Here is a 21,235-nt window from a genome sequence, read left to right on the forward strand (position 1 = left end):
ACAGATAATGGTTACGCTTACTAATATGCGTACTAGTACTACTAGTGGTATTGCTAAGATTCGGCCAATTTTTCTTGGCACTGGCTTATTTGTGGCCAAGCAAGATCCGCGGTGGACCAAGTTCTCAACTCTGAAAGACCAAACCCTACAAGAGTCAAGGTTTCAAGCTTACAAGGAAGCATGGAGCGGGGTGTTACTCACGCCACGAGATTGTCGACTTTGCACAAGCAATCAGTAGTACGCCTTAGAGTGTATGTATCATATTTCTTGTCAGGCCCCAGAATACGAGATCCATTCATCCTGCGTAACCTTTTTCTAGACACGGGCACGGTAACAAAAAGGGTCTTTCCGCCACTGTAGTCAGAAAAATGGCAAAAATAATCCTTCTCATTTGATTTCATCCTACATCTTCAGAATGCAGTTTTCTCATGATGAGGCGTCATTCGCGAGGTCCGTGTTAGTAGTCGTCGTCGTCGCTCTCTCCGCGATTGCTGCTTGCTCAGCTCTATCATTTCAGCGCATCGTCCTTCGATTTCGCCAAAACCGGAAACCTCAATATCAATCTGTATCTGAGCTGTATGAGGATGAAGATGGCACTGCAACGCAGGCGTCGGAGGCAGCTTATTCCTATCAGCTGCCGCGGATATCCGTGCTATTGTTCTCCATCGTTTGTCTATTGGACTCATTGGTACTCTGTGTCATCACCACCCAGCAGCCCGTGGAGTCTAATCTAAGAGTTGAGCAATGGCTGCATTTTTGTGCTTGGGTATGCTCTGATTCAGCTCAATTAGCAGCAATAGTTGCTAACTCAAGCCTAGACGTTCCTACTCATTCAAGCAGTGGCGTTATTCATCGAGCCACAGTACATTGCTCGGTATCGACTATCAGCATTCGGTTCTTTGTCCAGCTTTCTTCTTTCTATTGCTATTATCGTTGAGAATCTCATCAGGTGGTCATCTATTTTTGATAGGTCAAAGCGGTCGAATGTTTATCTTACGTTGACTGCAGTACAGTTGGTTGGAGCTCTTGCCTTGATTTTGATTTACAGCTTGGTGCCACGGCGACCGGATGTGTACTGGAACGAGAAAGTTGTTGACAGACAATACACGACGTCGATATTGGGAAGACTCGGATTCACCTGGCTTAGTCCGCTTCTACATTTCGCCGCAATCAATAAAGGCCTTAATCTAAACGACCTACCCGAAATAGACTACCAGACCCGCTCGAAGACGTTACGACGAAAATTTGATCAAGTTGGCAAAAAGAACAAGCTATGGCAGCTCCTTTTCTTATCACATAAAACGGCATTCATCTCCCAATGCATATTTGTCACGATCACTTCTGTGACAAATTTTTTGCCCCAGATAGCGTTACTATTCATTCTCAAAGCTTTGGAAGATCGTGACAGCGGCCGCGACTCAGTGTTTCATTTGTGGATAGGGGTCTTCGCTCTTGGTCTTTCCATCACCATTTCTTCATGGCTGGAGGCATGGTTATTCTTTATTTGCTATTCACGCATTGGACAGCCCATCTTCCAGCAATTAGCAGCTGTCATATTCGGAAAGTCCATGAGGCGCAAAGACATCAAGGGTGTGAACACGAAGGTGCCGGATGTGTATCTGGACGGAGCGGCACACATAAGCGAAAATACCGGACCAAAAGGGGAAGAGCCAACGAAGAAGCAAGACGATGACGATGACGACGAGCAGAAAACGCGCCAAAGCACCATCAACCTGGTTGGAGTCGACTCTTATCGTGTTTCAAACTTTGCCACCTACATTTACATCTTCCCTGGTACGGTCTTGAAGCTTACCCTTGCTTTTGGCTTCCTCATCAGGCTAATCGGATGGATCCCTTTGTTGGCCGGACTGGCAATCCCGGCGATTATAACACCCGTCAACGCTTTCGCATCCAAACGATATGCTTCAGCTCAGGATGATCTCATGAGAATCCGGGACAAGAAGATGGCAGTGGTTACGGAGGCTCTTCAAGGAATTCGACAAATCAAGTTCTCCGCGTTCGAAGATAATTGGCAGCGCAAAATTATGGACGTTAGGAGAAAAGAATTGAAGACGCAGTGGCGGGTCTTCAAATATGATACGACTCTGATAGCAATCTGGATTGCTGGACCTATATTGCTTGCAGCCGTTGCGCTAGCTACCTATGCCATTATCCACAAAACGCTCAGTGCCTCGGTCGCCTTCACGACTGTTTCAGTATTCGAAGCTCTGGAAATGACTCTGGCTGCAATACCTGAGCTCATTACCGATTACTTCGATGCGTCAGTGAGTGCAAGGAGAATTGAAACCTATCTTGGTTCAGCGGAGAAAGAACATTACATCAAAGCCGGTAGCATGATCTCGTTCCAGCAGGCTACTGTGGTCTGGCCTGCTGAAGATGAAGGAATAGTGGAAGACCAATTCCGTTTACGAGACCTTAACCTGGAATTTCCAAACGGCAAGTTAAGCGTAGTTTCCGGCAGGACTGGATCCGGCAAAAGTCTCCTGCTCGCTGCAATCCTAGGAGAAGCAGACATCCTGACTGGAACGATTCAAGTTCCTCGTGCTCCGCCACCAAGCATCCGCTTCGACGAGCAAGCTAATCCAAACAATTGGTACCTGGAGGGATCCATCGCATTCGTCGCGCAGATTCCTTGGATCGAGAACGCTACCATCAAGGATAATATTCTGTTTGGCTTGCCTCTTGACTCATCGAGGTATCAAAAGACGCTCTCTGCCTGCGCTTTGGAGAAGGATCTAGAGATGTTGCCAGATGGAGAGCTGACCGATATCGGTGCTAATGGTATCAATCTAAGCGGAGGGCAGAAATGGAGGGTGTCTTTCGCCCGTGCACTTTACTCAAGAGCAAGTATTCTTGTTCTCGACGACATCTTTAGTGCAGTTGATGCCAATGTGGGGCGTCACTTGTATGAGAACGCTTTGACTGGAGACCTGGGCCAAGGTCGAACACGGATTCTGGTCACCCATCACGTTAGCTTATGTCTTCCAAGAACAAGATACGGAGTTTTACTGGGTGACGGTAAAGCACTCCATGCGGGTACAGTCGAAGAATTACGTAAGGATGGTCGTCTTGATGCGATACTTGCTCAAGATGTAGAGCAGCAACAAAATGCAGAGGAGGCGGCACAGACTCAAAATGCCCCAGAAATAGACGATGGTGGCGGTCTCAAACAGGCCATAAGTCAACGGTCCAATCTATCAACACGAAAATCCAGTCATGCAATGCAGGATATAAATGCCGACACAACCATATCCCCCAAGAAGTTCACAGAGGACGAGAAGCGAGAAAAAGGGGCTATCAAATATACCATATATGCTGAATACATCAGAGCTTCTGGTGGGCTTCGTCACTGGCTGTTGGTCTTGCTGGCCTTTCTTCTTTGTCTGCTGGTAATACTCGGCCGCTCGTGGTGGATCAGCATCTGGACAAGGTCTTACCAGAACGAAACGGTAATTGCGAAGGACCATTGGCGACCTCAAGCATACCTCCAGTACCCGAAGAAAGAGATACATGCAGTGCAAATTGACGGCAATATCTGGTTCTACTTAGGCATATACTTGGCATGGTCGGTAGGACAATGTGTGATTGGAAGCTCTCGGTACTTCCTGGTCTTTCTGGGATCAATTCGAGCATCGAAAGATCTATTTGAGCAGTTGACATATGCTGTTCTCCGTGCGCCTCTGCGCTGGCTGGACACAGTTCCTGTCGGACGTATCCTCAACCGTTTCACAGCTGATTTCAACATGGTTGACTCTCGCATTTCCCTGGACCTTGGATTTATGATGCACAATGCGATGGGAGTCATCTCTGTGATCATAGCCGCAGTCTTCGTGTCGCCGTGGATGATTGCCTTCGCACTGTTACAACTTGTGATCTGCATGCACTACGCTCTTCGCTACTTGACAGGGGCCAGAGAGGTCAAAAGGTTAGAAAGCAACTCAAAATCACCAATCTTTGAATCTTTCGCGGCGGCTCTCATGGGTATCAGCACTATCCGCGCTTTCGACAAGGCAGAAATCTATGTGGAGAGGATGTACCGGAAGATCGACACTTATGCACAAGCATACTGGCATCTATGGCTCTTTAACCGATGGATGGGACTGAGGCTTAATATGGTTGGAGCAGTATTTGCAACGGTCACGGCAGCCCTCATTGTCAGCATCCGTGGTATTGACGCATCACTCGCTGGTTTTGCTCTTAGCTTTGCTTTAGAATATACCGTCTCGCTGGTCTGGTCGTTGCGACAGTATGCAAATGTTGAGCTGGACATGAACGCCGTTGAGAGAATTGTTGAATACTCCAATATTCCTATTGAAAATCAGAGTGGTGATACAGCACCTGCGGCATGGCCAACTGAAGGTCGCCTGGAGGTAGCGAACCTTGTTGTGGGATATGCTGCGGACATGCCACCAGTGCTCAAAGGATTGAGTTTTAGCGTCCAACGGAATCAGCGCGTTGGCGTTGTAGGTCGAACGGGTGCTGGCAAGTCGTCCCTGACGCTGGCGCTTTTCCGCTTTCTGGAAGCACGAGAAGGTGTGGTGCTTATCGATGGTGTTGACATTTCGAAAATCCGATTGCAGGATGTGCGATCTAGACTTGCCATCATTCCTCAGGACCCGGTCCTGTTCTCCGGCACTATCCGCACTAATCTCGATGCCTTTGATGAGCACAATGATAGAGAGCTACGAGACGCTCTGGAGCGTGTACATCTGGTCTCAGGCATGAGCGCGCCCTCTGACGAGCCAAGTGGCACCACTACGCCTGTGGACCCAAATCCTAATAGAAATATTTTCCGGAGCCTTTCTTCCAAGATCAGTGAAGGTGGCCTCAATCTATCACAGGGTCAGCGGCAACTCTTGTGTCTAGCACGAGCAATCGTGTCACGCCCAAAGATTATGGTTCTAGACGAGGCTACTTCAGCAGTGGATATGGAAACAGATGCAATGATACAACGAAGCATCCGGGAGGAGTTTCAGGATTCTACGTTGATTGTGATTGCGCACAGACTCAGTACCATTGCTGACTTCGACAAGATATTGGTTATGGGAGATGGGAGGGTACTAGAATATGACGAGCCCCGGCTATTGATGGAGAAAAAAGATGGCGACTTCCGCAAAATGGTGGAAGAGAGTGGTGAGAGAGACGTGTTGGAGGACATCATTCATGGGAAAACGGCACCCATTGACGCAGCATCTTGATCCGGGTGTCTCGATCCGCAGCTCTGGTGTAGCGAATCCTCGTCTATCTATGTTGTACCACCATACCCCCCGGTAGTTGTGCGTACGTACTATGAATACTACTACGGGGGGAGGCATAAGTATTCGTAGCACGGCGCTAGAAACCCTAATGTAAAATTACAACGTCATGAAAATGGTCTTTACTATGGTAAGGATAGAGTGCCCAGAGATAGTTTCATTGGGACTAGTCTTATTGCTTGATTGCCCAACAGTGACAGGATACCAGTACAAGATTGACAGGGCTGTCTGTATCCACAGCGTTCGGAGTGGCAAATACTAGCGCCCTGCTACGAATACTTATGGCCCCCCGGTAGTAGAAAGTGCCCGGTGACTAGCTACAATCGGACTAGTGGTGGGACCCAGTACCACGGTTCCGGCCTGCAGCCAAGATGGTGGATCTCGGTTTTAATGCTCCTCAATGCAAGAGTCATGTGTAATAATGTGTAGGCTGGGGGCTTGGTAGGTTTCGACCATGCCTGCAGTCTGTGCACGATGCAGGATCGACAGTTTGACAGCACCAACATGTCGGTTTGGCTCAATCCAACAAATCAATGGGGTGGGAACTAACTCATCATACCTTGAGTCCTTCAGGAATGGCTCGAGGGGAAGATTTGGAATGGGCGACTTGCAGTCAACGCCCTCTACATCAATAAACTCATGTCAGCTGCTCCGGTACCGCACGTCTAGTCAGTTGCCGAGAACGGCAGCCAGATATGCCTTCAATATCATCACCTCATGAGCTGAACGTGTGGCCCTAACTCCGCCAAGGAGAGCCAAACACTGAGCTACTAAGATGGCTGACCTACCTCCTGCACGTCCTGCAAATAACGCTTTACGGTTCGACAATCCCTTTTTGTCGATTCTCCTGCGCGCATAGACGGAAAGCCGGGCACTAAGGGGAAGATCTATGCCTTAGCCGACCTTGCCGGTTTGCCATAAAGCTCGCCTTAAGAGGCAGTCCAATACCCTACCAGACGACGAATGGATGGACGGCATCCCAGATGACGATGACATTATTCACGCCATCGGGGCTCTAAAGCACGCTTGTCAGCTTCCGCTGATAGCGTGCCAATCTAGGGAATCCATCACTGCCACTACGCGTTCAGTGTCCACTCACAAGGAACTCATGGCGCATCTTGCTCACACGAGCTATCAATTATGGGGAAGCTCGTTCTAGAACGTATGTTTCCTTGCCACCCTACGCAATCGTGAATACTCCATATCCCTTCTGGTCAATGCACACTGTTCAGCCTTGCTGGGTTCGCCGTCGTTGTGACTATGTGCATTGGCATTCGCACTTGAAACATACCTTCGAGTAGCCTTGCCACCGGATGGCCCGAGCTGCAATAGGGCCGACGCATGAAGACTCCGGTTTTCGTTGATTTGAGCATTTTACATCGCCTTCTGACCTATATTGGACGGACGGCCCTTGATCCTGTGCCCTCCACAATCTTGATTCTCGCCTAGGATCACATCCTTATTGGGCTCTCTGTCGTGGCCACTGCGCACTTTAGCTTGTCAAGACTGAGATCTGAGTCAACCTACTTGAATAGTCGCAAGCTTCTCTGGCTGACGTATAGCTCTAATTTGTCGTGCCCATATTGGCTTCCTTCTATACCAAAGTTCTCCATAGCAGTACATTCCAAGCCGAAAGATCTAGACGTGTTTTCCGTCTTAGATATGCAACCTCGCTTGATTAGCTGATTGATCCACCTCGAGCTAACGTGCTTAACTCCGCGACGTTACAATCGATTGAAAGTATCCAGGGGGCTATAGGCTTTTTTGTCTCTGGCATAAGCTGCAGGGTGATGTCGATCATTGCGGGTGTACTACATACCACCATGACTCAGGTAATGCCGTACACAGACTTCCCGGTTGGCGCAAGCTTTGTCCGTCCGGTTTCCCTTTGACACTGAGGAGTTTTTAGCGTTGTCATTGAGTCCAATTGGGATTTTCCCTTACCAGTGCTTGTCGTTCAATGTCGATATTTGCGATTTGCACTTATCAGGTTGAAGCCTTAAAGGTTGCATCGACGTTTGTGCTGTCTTGCCTTGAGCGTCCCTACCCCGGAAACTCGTCAGAGCTGGTCCAATCACTTCACCTCCACCTTTTTCTGGTCACCTCCGGACCGCGGCCGGTCTGGCTAGCCTCACTCTGATACTCGTCGATTAGGTTTGTTCGATTAAGCTGCTGTGAGGTGTCTAATTGTCACAAGCTGGTGATGATCACGCTAGACCAACACGAGATCTCGTTCAGCTCGATGAGGTCTTGAAATGTCTGACCTTTATCCACACGAGCAGTGTTGCAGAGAATGTGGCGTACACGAAAGCCCCTTGGCGAGTGATACCCTGCCAGCCTGATGGCGTCTACGCATAAGAATTAATATTGAGTACCTGGCCCAGCGAGAAGGAGTCAGTGGTTGCTTTCGCAATATGGAATATCCTCGCGCTCCAGCATGAAGTCTTGCATTCTGTTAAGACCTTGTGCATAACTGCTTTAGAGTGCCGGATCTCTTTGCGTCCACTACTTTGTTGACTGTATTGACATAACGTACTTTAGGTCCAACCCTTTGCATGGTGCCTCTGTATGAAGTGAACGTTCCAAAAGAAACCTGCTCGCTTGGGGAGTCACTACCCTCCTACTCAGCATCAGAGATAGTATTTCGCGCTGTTTGCCTCAGCCATCCTGGATACAAGACACAAGACCTTCTCCCTCTTCGAGACAGAAGAGCGAACGACTTTGCATGGCCAGTCGTCTGGTGAGGAAAGGGGAAGGAGCAGAAAGGGAGGGAGAAGGTATGAGAACTACTTTCATCTCATGGACAGGACTAATGCTGAAGCATTAGCCCCAGAACGTCACGCAAATAGTGCAGCGCAACCTCATCCCCAACCTCAACGTGTTGCGCAGAGTCACAGATTCGATCAGGCCGGCCCCCAACTTCAAGAATCCCATTTTCAGTTCGGCCACATGAGTGCTGCTTTGCCAGAAGCCGGCTCTGCCAATTATCAGGGCAACGCTGCACTTAGACAATCTCAGGGGAATAGTGGCGAAGGACTTCCGCTACGAAATCAGGAATATGCACGTACAACTGTCTTTCCTACACCACCGGGTCCAGGAGTACCAGCACCTCAATACCCTAGGCAGCCATATCAGCAGGGATTCCACACAGCAGGGTTCCCCCCAAGTTATACCGGCGCTCCAACCGCGTACAGTCATTCTCAGAGCTTTGGACACCCTTACCCGCCACAGGTTTCACAGATGCAGGGGCACCCGGCAGCTTACGACCATGCTGGTACAGCATATTATCCTATACAGCAACAATACCCCAGACAAATATATGACAACACAATTAGCGTCATGTTCAGACAAGAACCGGATTACCTTACATCAACACATACTCCAGGAGTACCTACCACACATGTCAATGTAGCTACCGGACTGTCTGGGTCAGCATTACCACAAGGTGATCCAACGTGTAAGCCTTCCATATCGTTGTCACTCAAGGGGGCTGTGCATCGCTGACTGGGAGAAGCCATGAGCAGGCCAAACTCTGTATCCAGTGCTTATTCGTCGACTCTGCGTGGACCACCTCGGAAGCCGAGGCAGTCGGGGTACGCACTGTGGTGTGGTAACCTTCCGGCCCAGACAGATATCGTTAGCCTCAAAGATCATTTCTCTCGTGACGCTAAGAATGATATCCAAAGCGTATTCTTGATCTCGAAAAGCAATTGTGCATTCATTAATTACAAGACCGAAGAAGCTTGCACAGCAGCACTAGCGCGCTTCCATGATTCTCGATTTCAAGGGGCCAAGCTTGTCTGCAGGCTTCGAAAACCGTCTGCAGCACCCCCAGCTGGGACACCCACAGGGCCGCGGATCAGCCCAGATCTAAGCACACTCGATCAACCTGCACGGTCTGCTGATACCCGTCCTCCTGGAGAGACTGCCGCAGAAGATGTTGAAAGGATTCAACCCATTGCCAGAAAAACGGGAGAAAAGTTTTTCGTTCTGAAGAGCTTGACCGTTGAAGATCTGGATGCTAGCGTGTGTAATGGATCATGGGCCACCCAGACCCAAAATGAAGCCGCTCTAAATGCAGCGTATAACGTACGTGTTCAAAACGCTCAAGGAGATCTTGGCTTACATGCAATAGTCAGCCAAGAATGTATATCTCGTGTTTTCAGCGAACAAGTCTGGTGAATACTATGGCTACGCAAGAATGATGTCTGGGATAGATGATTCTGTCGATGCTGACGAAAGGCCGCGTCCTCAACCCAGTCCTTCCTCTGCAGCTCCGGTAGACAGTTCTGTCACTATCCCTATACCTGCCACGGAACATGCACCCAAAGGCTACATTATCGATGATTCTGCAAGAGGGACCATCTTCTGGGAAGCAGAATCCGACGAAACCGCCGAGACAACAAAAGATCTGGAAGACGAAGGAGCCATGACCGAGACAACGGACTCAGAGGCTGAGCCACAACAACAAAGCTTAGGACATCCTTTCAAGGTCCAATGGCTCTCCACCGATAAGGTCCCTTTCCATCGTGCACGCGGCCTTCGGAACCCATGGAACCTGAACCGCGAGGTAAAGATTGCACGGGATGCGACGCCGATAGAGCCATTGACTGGCAGAAAGCTAGTCAACCTGTTTAGCACGCCTCAGGTGGCACCGCCTTCAGCTGGACCACCGCAGATGGTGTACACGGCGCAGAATCAGCCGTTGCCTTTGGCTTCTTATCCCCTAGATCCAAGGTTTACACGGCATTATTGAGTCGTTGATATCTGAAGAGAGAAGGAACAGCTCATGGAGTTCTTGATATCCGAAAGAGTACAGCCGCTCGCTTATACATAGTACTTGATAGGAGATACATGGAAGCAAGATTGGCAAGTAACAAATCTGGGACTCTATAAGGAAAATGAAGCACAGACATTGGCTGGAGGCACAGCACATCATCCCTCCGTTTAAACCAATTTCATTCTGTAGTACTACTTCTACAATCATATGTTTACATCCATCTTCCGCAAATTCTTTGAGTGGGTCGCCTCGCTCAACATCTCGCTAGCCATACTCGCACTTCTTTGCCGCTCTTCTCATACTCGCACACACCAGCTGACCTGAGATGGTGCGTGGCTGTGCATTGCATCTCCTAGCTCCGTTAAAGTAAAGTGAGGTGAGAGCGGTTCATGTGGCGCACTCTCGGCAATACCTGCGCCCATTTCGCGCCTCACAAACACGCCTCACTTTCAAGAGCAACCACTCCATCATTCCTACGATCACGCATCCCAAAAGCCTGGCCACCTAGTCTTGCCTGATCAAAGTATTAGCTGTTGTGGGTGATCTAGTAGTCTAGTCTGTCTCGGATTGCGGAGCGCCCTGGCAGGGCGAAGGTGGGCTGTCAGAGCAAGAGACATGGAGATAGGTGTCATCCAGCGCACAACCTCTTTTCGTGCTAAGGCAAGAGAGCAGGGAGTAGGAAGAGCATGAAAAGCGTGCTTCAGATGCACAAGGGAAAGAACCAAGCCTCAGCGATTTGGGAGATGAGCAGTGAAAGATAAGGGGGCAGTCTAGGTAATCCGATCTCTGTCAAGGGGATATTCTCTACTCGAAGATGATACAATATATCCGTTGAAGTTATTACCTCACACTGTGGACATGGCTGTCAGCGAACTCTTCGCAGCCTCATCTTCGAGGAAATAGGACTGAATGCCGCTTCCTGAGCTCCAGTCAGGCACCATCGACACAAGAAACTCGACGGAAGGGTTGCAACTCCCAGAACTCCGGGGCCTCAAGGAAGTTCCTTGTCAATTTAGCCAGTCATAGTGGTGGCCTCCTTCACTCAAACACGTAATCCTCTTTTTTCATTGTGGGGGACTCCGTCCTGGTTACGCTGGGCCTCTCCCCGGCTGCATTTTATGCTATGCTCTGTAGCAACTCGCTCTGCTGTTTGGCTTTTGTTTGCTGAAAAGGGATGATCCATCCATTTTGTGAGACATCACATCGTGGGGCAGCTCTCCATCTGGCACATCTTTCATTATGAGACAATTCGATATACTCGAGATATTTATAGATGTGTCATGAATCCTTGCCCAGACCGTGCATTTTTGAGACTGCGGGTGACTCTGTGAGCATTGCTCAAACCTGAAAGAATACACATCTTACCTCTTTGACAAGCTGGACACTTGTAGTATCCTGCATTCTCCACGGCCCGCTTCAGTGTAATGGGGGTGACCTCGACCCCTGCACCCTTGCATAGGTCTTCCCATGATTTTGTCTTCTCTCCCGCTGGTTGCTTCTCTATATCGTGAATGATCTGCTTGACGACAGTCTCATCAAGCTTCCTTTTCCTTCCGCGACCTGGCTTCGACTTATCTTCCGGGTCCTTCTCTGGCTCGTTTCGCAGGTAACGATAACCATTAGAATTAGAGACGCCGACGCGACGAAAGATTTCGGCATTCGTAAGGGTGGTAAATTTCCGTAGCGCTCTCACGGAATCTTTCTGTGAAGGCACCAGCTCGTGCTCTAACTCCATACCTTTTTGCAAGCGGGCGACAGACGGGCGATTGAGTTCTGCGAATTGTACCTCTCCAGAGCGTGCACCGCCTGGCGATTGTGTCTGTTGTTCATGGACTGTCTCATTGGCGGCGGTAGCAAGCTGGGGCAAGTGGGCACCATTGACTGTCGCATTGACTGTCACCTCGGAGGGTCTGACCTCTGTGCTCTCTGTGCCCTTCGCGCTCTCCTCGGGCGCCTTGGACTCTGTGCTCTCAACTTCCGGCTCCGCATCGCGCGGCTCTGGTGCGTCGTTCAATACAGTATCTGCCATTCCGTATTAAGAATATGGTTGATGTGCGTGATTGCGAAGATGATATTCTGGGGACAGCAAGTGCTGTTGACATCCGTCACTGCCTACATGCAAGGCATCGCGCAGAAGCTCGGCGGGCGGAGCTTCCTGAGAAAAGGCAATTGGAAAACATCACCTTCTAAATTTGTCGAATTCGTCGCACATTCGCCGCCCCCACCTGCAACGAAGAACTTCTGATACACACATACCGGTCAAACTGGTTTTACACTCCTTTGTACGTATATTCTTACGGTTTGAGGCCTGAGCCTACCTTCATTCTTTCTTTTGGTATACTCATTCTTTCCCTGCACAGCCGTCCACGACTATGGAGTCAACTCGTCAAGTCTACCTCCTACCTCTCACTGACGATGGTGCACCGGATGTACCAGGCGGTTATCTTTATTTACCTACTCCAGGCGATACCCCATACACCCTCAGATTTACCGTTGATGGGACAAGCTCAATATGTCGGCAGGGCAGCTTGTGGGTGAACTTCCCAGAAGCTGGGCAGGAGTTCGACCGTTACAAGTTCAGAGAGTTCAAGTAGGCGCGGAACCATGTTCACAAGGTTAAGATGCTAACTCTAGTATAGGCTCAATCCAGATTTCAACCGTACCCTCGAGATAGACGTACCAATTGTGTCCGCGGGAGCATTTGCCTTCTACACGACCTACATGCCACTTCCAGATCTTACTACCTCGTCATCTAGAATACCCGAGCCGATGAGAACAGAGGTCTACTATGTCGACGTTGAACCCCGTCTGAGGCTCAACTCATATACTCTGCCCCTTGATGCATTATCAATTTTCTCTGTTGTCTCTAAATTCATGGGAAAGTACCCGGAGGAATGGGAGAAGCATCTCCGGGGCATCAGTGGAAGGGGATACAACATGGTTCATTTCACGCCCCTGCAGACAAGAGGAGAGTCCAATTCGCCCTACAGCCTCTACGATCAGTTGTCCTTTGACTCAGAGATGTTCCCCAACGGTGAACAGGATGTTGCGAACATGATCCGAAGTATGGAGGAGAAGCATCATTTACTGGGTTTAACGGATATCGTCCTCAATCACACAGCGAACAATAGCAAGTGGTTAGAAGAGCATCCCGAGGCTGGTTACAATGTGGAGACTGCACCTTGGCTAGAGTCTGCGCTCGAGCTGGACACGGCGCTACTCCAATATGGTGAAGAGCTGGAGTCGCTTGGGCTGCCGACCGACTTCAAGAACATTGACGACTTATTGAAAGTTGTTGACGGGATCAAGGAACATGTTATAAGCAAGATTCAGCTATGGGAGTACTTTGCGGTAGACGTACCATCAAACTCAAAGTACGTAGTTGACGCCTGGATGTCAGGAGAAACGAGGCTGCCAGATGGTGGCTTCGACCCTTCTATGATGGGAGGCGGCGTTGACGCCGTCAAGCAATGGTCGCTCTATCAGAAAGCGGACTTTCTCAAGAACAAAGGCATGAAAAATGGTCTCAGGATAGATGGCCGCCTTTCACGAACCGTGGACCCTCTTGTTGGATCAGCCCTGCTCACTGCGCTTGTTGGCCGTTATGAAGAGGGAAGCGATACCAAACATGCCACGAATATCACCAACAATATCCTGAACGAGCTAAACCTCCCCTTCTATCGTGAATATGATGCTGATGTAGCAGCAATTCTGGACCAGGTAAAAGGCCGTCTGAAGTACACTCGACTGGACGACAACGGACCGAAGCTAGGACCTGTCACGAAAGCCAACCCTCTGATCGAATCCTACTTTTCCCGTCTGCCACTTAACGAGACCACGAAAAGGCATAATCCAAAGTCCCTTGCCTTAGTGAACAATGGTTGGATTTGGGCTGCTGATGCATTGAAGGATAACGCCGGCCCGGATTGGCGACCATACTTGAGGCGAGAGGTGATTCCATGGAGTGATTGTGTGAAGCTACGCTATGGCAGTGGGCCACAGGACAACCCTTACCTATGGGAATTCATGGGCAAGTATGTCCGGCTAATGGCTAAGTACTTCGCCGCATTTCGGATTGACAACTGCCACTCCACTCCCCTACATGTCGCAGAGTATTTCTTGGACGAGGCCCGAAAAGTACGACCAGATCTTGCGGTCTTCGCGGAATTGTTCACCGGAAACGAGCAGACCGACTACGCTTTTGTGAAACGATTAGGTCTGAGTGCTCTAATTCGTGAAGCCATGCAGGCATGGAGCACGCAGGAACTGAGCCGCATCGTACATAAGCATGGTGGAAGACCAATTGGGAGTTTCGAAATCAATGTCCTTGGCGATGAAAACAAAGTGCCAACCGAGACAAGTCTTACAAATGGCAATCATCCTTCGTTGAAGGAGGAGGTCAAGCGAATTCGCGAAAGCCCCCTGCACGCACTCTTCATGGACTGCACTCACGACAACGAGATGCCCGCCCAGAAGCGAGATGCTCGTGACGCACTGCCAAATGCAGCCCTAGTCAGCATGTGCGCTTGCTCTACCGGTAGCGTCATGGGCTACGATGAAATCTATCCTCATATCGTTGAGATAGTACACGAGACACGCCATTACTCGTCCGCTTACTCTGAGGGTAAAGTTGTTGCGGGTGCTGGTGAAGGAGGTATTGGCGGCGTCAAGAAGCTGCTCAACCAGATCCATACCATGATGGGTAAAGATGGCTATGATGAGACTCATATCCATCACGAAGGCGAGCTCATCACTGTACACCGGGTACATCCTGACTCCCGCAAGGGCTATTTCCTGATCGCACATACAGCATTTCCAGGCTACGGAAATGGCAATGGTGGGTTGAGTCCAGTGCACCTGACAGGCACGAAAGCCAAACCGATTGGTGCTTGGACACTGGAGGTCGATGCAGGCAAAGAAGCAAGGGAAGCAGCAGACGCCAACAAACAATTTCTTATTGGTCTTCCAGCACACACCAAAGATATCAAAGGTGTGTCATTGGTTGCTGACGGCGATGACACTATAATCACAATTCCCGAATTCTTTCCTCCAGGATCCATTGCCCTGTTCGATACCTGGATTCCATCTGCCGAGCACTCCGAGGGTCTTGGAAACTTCGTCGTCAGTGGTGCTGATGAGGCATTTGGAGAGCTTGACCTCATAGACTTGAATTCTGTTCTCTATCGCTGTGATGCAGAGGAAAGAGATTCAAGCGCTGGCAAAGACGGTGTATACAGTATTCCAGACCATGGACCGCTAGTATACGCAGGTCTTCAAGGCTGGTGGAGCGTGCTGGAAAACATCGTCAAGTACAATGAACTTGGTCACCCTCTTTGCAACCACCTACGGTCAGGACAATGGGCTCTTAACTTCGTGGTTGGTAGAATGGAAAGCATCTCAAAGCAGGAGGGTCACAACAGACTTCGCAAGCCGGCTATGTGGTTAAAAGAGCGTTTTGATGCAGTGAAGATCATCCCTAGCTTCCTTCTTCCTCGGTATTTTGCTTTGATCATACAAGTTGCATTCAACGCAGCGTGGCGTCGGGGTATTGCACTTTTCGGAAGCAACATTCAACAAGGTCAAAAATTTTTGCAAGAATTGGCCATGGTCAGTGTTCAGCAGACAGGCTACGTCAAGTCGGCATCGTTATGGCCAACGAAAATCGTGCCTAGTCTTGCCGCTGGTTTACCGCATTTTTCCGTTGAATGGGCACGGTGTTGGGGACGAGACGTTTTCATCTCGTTACGTGGCTTGTTTTTATGCACTGGGAGGTACGATGAAGCAAAGGAGCATATTATGGCTTTCGCGAGTGTCTTGAAGCATGGTATGATCCCCAATCTCTTGAGCAGTGGAGCCTTACCTCGTTACAATTCTCGGGATTCTCCTTGGTTCATGCTCCAAAACATTCAAGATTACAGCAAGATCGTTCCTGACGGGATGGATCTTCTGAAAACGAAAGTGCCTCGTCGCTTTTTGCCGTACGATGACACTTGGTTTCCTCACGACGACCCTCGAGCATATTCAAAGGAGTCGACGATCGAAGACGTTATTCAAGAAATTCTACAGCGCCACGCATCTGGTCTTTCCTTCCGTGAGTACAATGCTGGTCCAGAACTTGACATGCAGATGAAGCCGGAAGGTTTCCAGATCGATGTCCACGTTGACTGGGAGACTGGTCTCATCTTTGGTGGAAGCCAGTCGAATTGTGGCACCTGGATGGATAAGATGGGAGAAAGTGAGAAAGCCGGCAGCAAAGGTGTGCCTGGAACTCCACGAGATGGTGCCGCCGTAGAGATCACAGGCCTTGCCTACAGCGCTATCTCCTGGGTCGCGGCACTGCATAAAGAAGGGAAATATGCACATTCGGGCGTGAAGAACAGCCAAGGCCAGGAGGTCTCGTTCCAGGATTGGGCTGACAAGATCAAAGCTAGCTTCGAGAAATGCTATTACATCCCCACGGAACCCAAAGAGGACGCCAAGTTCGACGTCAACCCTCAAGTTGTCAATCGTCGTGGCATCTACAAAGATCTATATAAATCAGGCAAGGAGTATGAGGACTACCAGTTGCGGTGCAATTTCCCTATTGCCATGACTGTCGCCCCTGATCTGTTTACAGCAGAGTATGGCCTGGGTGCCCTCAAGATTGTGGATGATGTGATCCGTGGACCGACCGGCATGGCTACACTAGACCCTTCAGACGCCAATTATCGTCCTTATTACAACAATTCGGAAGATTCTACTGACTTTGCAACCTCGAAAGGCCGCAATTATCATCAGGGTCCAGAGTGGTTGTGGCCGACCGGGTTCTTCCTCCGAGCGCTGCTGAAGTTCGATCTCATGCGCAAGAATACTCCAGAAGAGAAGATTGAGGCATTCCAGCAGATTGAGCGCAGGCTGAAGGGGTGCAAGAGAGCTATCAAGGAAAGTCCGTGGAGGGGTTTGACGGAGCTGACGAATAAGGATGGGTCGTATTGTGCTGATTCAGTAAGTCTTGCCCGAAATCCTATCCCGTAGTCTTGGCTACAATTGCTAATGATGTCTTCTTTGCAGTCACCTACCCAGGCCTGGTCTGCTGGATGCATGATAGACCTGTTCCATGATGCTTCTGCCTTGGCTTCTGAAGGTTAGGGTTTGCGCATGTTGAGGAGCGGATGCTAGATTGAGCCAAGGACATTGCATACCGACCTACGATCGATTTACTCTAGGCTACTGAATGCGAGGATGAGGCACAGGCACCCATTAGACTATTGGCGTCTAACCGACCAAAAGAGCTAGAATAGAATAGAGAGACCTACAATGGTATCTTTACACGACGGAGTAGTTCATGAGACTGCTCGGATTACAATCGCCATAGTAACCACCCAAGCACTTACGTAGACACATCCTCGACCGGAGCCATTCGCTGAAGCAGCATCTGACGCAAGAGATGTTCGAGTATGAAATTGAATGGTAGATCATGTGCCATCCAAGCTCCTTGACACACTTTAGACTTTTGAGACACATGACCACTGTTTCAAGAACATTCGCACAACTTGTTGCACTAGAATCGCGAGACATTTAGCAAGACGGACGAAGTATCATGACTTGGGTATTGTTGTTGGTGTGTGTGCGGGTATTTGATGGGTAAATGGATCAAGTGAACCTGCATTCCATTCAACTCGCCATCTGTACGCCATCCACATATCTAGTGACCGCTTGACTGACGGGCTAAGGCACTCGCCCGAGCTTCCGTATCGCTTATCATCATCTTCCTTTTTCCTATCCGCAATGTTCAACATCTCGACTCCCGAGACGAGGAAGAATGCGCAAAAGGTGTACAATCAACAGGCTAGGCGGGAGGAGGAGGCCATGGCAGGCACGGAACGCATGCTCAAAGCAGCGGATGATCGGCTGAGTCGTGCAGAACAAACCGCTATAGAACTGCGGTCCCCTAACATGAGTACGTGATTTTTCTTCGACCGGGGGCGGTTTTGACCGGTCTCTTCTTCCTGGTCGTTACTTGGGAGCCATCAGGGGTTTAATTGACGTGATCAAACAGCGTGCAGTGCCGTGGAGAATAAACAGGATGCCTTGAAGGCTTATCAGAGGCATGAAAAAGTTCGCCGAGCAAGGATGACGCCGCACAGGAACGAGCTGCAGAAACGATATAACGAAGAGGCTTCTCTCTTAAGGTTCGTCGGGGACCCTGTCCACCTTCTCCCACGCAGATGGCTCGCCATCCATATCCATACAGAACTTTATTGACGAGTAGCTCTTGTTACTGACCATTCGAAATTCTCCAACAGTTGGTCCAAACCCGACGGACACCGTCTCACGCCTGACCTCTGCAAGAAAATTGCCGGTCTCAACAATCAAACCGCCGCGTGGGACAAGAAGCTCGTCGGTCCCAAGTTCTACAAGGGTAAGTATCCTGATCAATGACGACCGGGCCAGAAAGCAGCATTTGCTTCTCCCAGGCTCAGCCCACTGGATGGATGAGTGTAATGCAGAACAGAGCTCAGAGAAGGAAGAATGCAAGGTAAGGTTTGATTTTTGAGGTTTGGAAAAGACTGACGCGGTGCGTCGTCGTGTAATATTACTTGCAGATCGTCTAGATAAGATCAGGTGTAAACGAGTAGAGTCTTGGCAAATGAGAATAATAGGATCAGACAATGCCTGTTCCCATACTGAAAGAGTCTTGTGTGGTTGACTTGGGGGATATTGAAGGTAGCAGGAGACGGAATGTGTTGGGAACGGTACATGGAGAATGGTATATTCGGCAACGATATATTCGAACTAATATCTCGGTAATTATTTTAATGAAACTTCTTGATACATAAATTTAGATAACTCTTTTATTACCATGTATAATATAAATTCTTGAATCATCGGAGTTTTAACACAGTATGTAGCACCAGTACACAGCCAAATTTTGATTGTATTTGCCAAGACTTTCGGCCTGGTGAGTATACTCCGTACGGTTGCCGAATACTCCGTATATGGTTCTGAATATACCGTTCCCAACTAAATTTATGTCGTCTTGCCCATGCTCCAGGAAAGAATCCTGCCCTGTAATCTGTAAATGTTTGTCCCTTTTTTCAAGGAACAACAGCCCCTTCCCTTGTTCGTGGATGCTCTGACCATACCTAACGCCGCTCAAGCAATCCGTTACTTCTGATCCCTGAAGTTCGTCTATAACAGCTATAATCACTACTCCGGCCGAGTTGGCCTCCTCTTACTTTCCTGACCACCATGTCATTCTACATCGAGAACAAGAACGTTGGGAACAAAGAGCTTTCAGAAGACTGGCGAAGTGAGCAGCCTTCCTGCTCCCATCTTTCCATCCCCCCCAGCATAGAACTGACATCTTCCAGTCCGCGGCTACAACCCACTCACAGCACCCGACCTTCTCCAACACGAAATATCCCAAACCCCAACCTCCAAATCCACCGTCCTCGCCGCCCGTAACGCGGCTGCCTCCATAGTCCAGAACCACGACCCCCTCCACCGTCTCCTTGTCATAATCGGGCCCTGCTCCATCCACGACCCCGCCGCCGCCCTAGATTACTGCGCGCGCCTCCTGAAGCTGAAAGAGAAATACCAAGATGACCTCCTCATCATCATGCGCGCCTACCTAGAGAAACCGCGCACAACGGTGGGCTGGAAGGGCCTGATCAACGATCCGGAAATCGACAACAGCTTCCAGATCAACAAGGGACTGAGAATAGCGCGGCAGCTGTTCGTCGATCTGACGGATCGAGGCATGCCGATCGCGAGCGAGATGCTCGATACCATCTCGCCACAGTTCCTGGCCGACTGTCTCGCCCTCGGCGCCATCGGCGCGCGCACCACGGAATCGCAACTCCATCGCGAACTGGCCAGCGGGCTGTCCTTCCCCGTCGGCTTCAAGAACGGCACCGACGGCACATTGGGCGTGGCGATCGATGCGATCGGTGCGGTGCGGCATCCGCATCATTTCCTCTCGGTCACGAAACCGGGGGTGGTGGCCATCGTAGGCACGGTGGGCAATGAGGATTGTTTCGTCATCCTGAGGGGCGGGAGTAAAGGGACGAATTACGATGCGAAATCAATACGGGAGGCCAAGGAGAAGCTCGCAGCAAAGGGACTGAGCGCCAGGTTGATGGTGGACTGTAGTCACGGGAATAGTGAGAAGGAGCATCGGAATCAACCCAAGGTTGCGGCGGTGTTGGCGGAGCAGATCAGAGCGGGCGAGGAGGGCATCATGGGGGTTATGATTGAGAGCAACATTCACGAAGGTCGGTGTCATACTATCTATACTACCCTGCCCCCCCCTCTCTTTCAATCTTATGGACAAAAAGTAAGTGCGTGCGTGCTGACGTTCCTCCTAATTCAGGAAATCAAAAAGTCCCACCCGAAGGCAAGTCCGGCCTCAAATACGGCGTCTCCATCACAGACGCCTGTATCGGCTGGGAGGATACGGAGAAGGTGCTGGAGAAGCTCGCGGGAGCGGTAAGGGAGAGGAGGGAGAAATGGGCAAGGAATGGGCAGCATCAGCAGCAGCAGCAGCAGCCAACGACGAATGGGGTTAACGGCTCGTGACAGCCGCCTGAGCTGACCCGGGGCAGATGACCAAGTGAGACTCCGGCAGGACAGAGAAAGCCATGGCTGGGATGGAATGGAATGGAATGGAATTGAATGAGGAAGCGAGTTCCATTGCCCTGCATCGCATTTGCATGGACAGCCCCATCAGGGGGCTTGAGCCCCGCCCCCGGTTGCTCTGGCGTGCTCTGGCTGGTTGCGTTGATTTGAACCCGAAAACGTCAATAAATAGATTGATCCTAAATGAATGGGGTCAAGATAATGAGGCAAATGCAGATGCAGATGCAAAAGTAAAAGCAAAAGGCTTAACGGATATAGAGCTTGCGGCTGATAATGATGATGAAGACGATGACGATCTGAAGATGACAGGTGTGTAAGTTGTATAGGGGGGAGGAGGTGGTCAATTCGGCATTATATATCAGCATCAGCATCAGCATCAGTACAATGAATGCATGCCTCCAGGGATTGAAGTTCCGGAGTAGTAATTTAGTGGTAGCTCGCCAGTTACGGGACCTTGCCCCTGCCTCTGCCTCTGCCTCTTGGAGAGAAGACCAGTCTCCCTGTGCCCCTTTTGCTACGTGCATATCGAGAGCGGTTGGGGCTGTGCCATGGCTAACTC

At 49.9% G+C, this 21,235-nt stretch overlaps 5 protein-coding genes across 5 annotated transcripts; 4 read left to right on the forward strand and 1 right to left on the reverse strand.

The window, feature by feature from the left end:
- Positions 1-415: 415 nt before the first annotated feature.
- Positions 416-5,219, forward strand: EPUS_03476 (uncharacterized protein; the record flags this gene model as incomplete). The annotated part of the gene is made up of 2 exons (XM_007804833.1): positions 416-766; positions 819-5,219. The coding sequence occupies 2 exons, from the start codon at positions 416-418 to the stop codon at positions 5,217-5,219; spliced, it is 4,752 nt and encodes a 1,583-aa protein (XP_007803024.1).
- Positions 5,220-8,075: 2,856 nt separating this feature from the next.
- EPUS_03477 (uncharacterized protein) lies at positions 8,076-10,032 on the forward strand (the record flags this gene model as incomplete). Its single annotated transcript, XM_007804834.1, has 3 exons — positions 8,076-8,733; positions 8,791-9,365; positions 9,412-10,032. The coding sequence occupies 3 exons, from the start codon at positions 8,076-8,078 to the stop codon at positions 10,030-10,032; spliced, it is 1,854 nt and encodes a 617-aa protein (XP_007803025.1).
- Positions 10,033-11,334: 1,302 nt separating this feature from the next.
- Positions 11,335-12,085, reverse strand: EPUS_03478 (uncharacterized protein; the record flags this gene model as incomplete). Its single annotated transcript, XM_007804835.1, has 2 exons — positions 11,335-11,369; positions 11,422-12,085. The coding sequence occupies 2 exons, from the start codon at positions 12,083-12,085 to the stop codon at positions 11,335-11,337; spliced, it is 699 nt and encodes a 232-aa protein (XP_007803026.1).
- Positions 12,086-12,428: 343 nt separating this feature from the next.
- On the forward strand, positions 12,429-17,184 carry EPUS_03479 (uncharacterized protein; the record flags this gene model as incomplete). The annotated part of the gene is made up of 3 exons (XM_007804836.1): positions 12,429-12,646; positions 12,696-17,040; positions 17,107-17,184. 3 exons carry the CDS (start codon positions 12,429-12,431, stop codon positions 17,182-17,184), a joined length of 4,641 nt encoding a protein of 1,546 aa, XP_007803027.1.
- A 639-nt stretch (positions 17,185-17,823) lies between these two features.
- EPUS_03480 (uncharacterized protein) lies at positions 17,824-20,993 on the forward strand (the record flags this gene model as incomplete). Its single annotated transcript, XM_007804837.1, has 6 exons — positions 17,824-17,995; positions 18,095-18,227; positions 18,342-18,457; positions 19,410-20,312; positions 20,411-20,612; positions 20,666-20,993. 6 exons carry the CDS (start codon positions 17,824-17,826, stop codon positions 20,991-20,993), a joined length of 1,854 nt encoding a protein of 617 aa, XP_007803028.1.
- Between the last annotated feature and the right edge of the window lie 242 nt (positions 20,994-21,235).

Source organism: Endocarpon pusillum (assembly GCF_000464535.1).
Source record: "Endocarpon pusillum Z07020 unplaced genomic scaffold scaffold3643, whole genome shotgun sequence".
In the NCBI taxonomy this organism is placed as follows: domain Eukaryota; kingdom Fungi; phylum Ascomycota; class Eurotiomycetes; order Verrucariales; family Verrucariaceae; genus Endocarpon; species Endocarpon pusillum.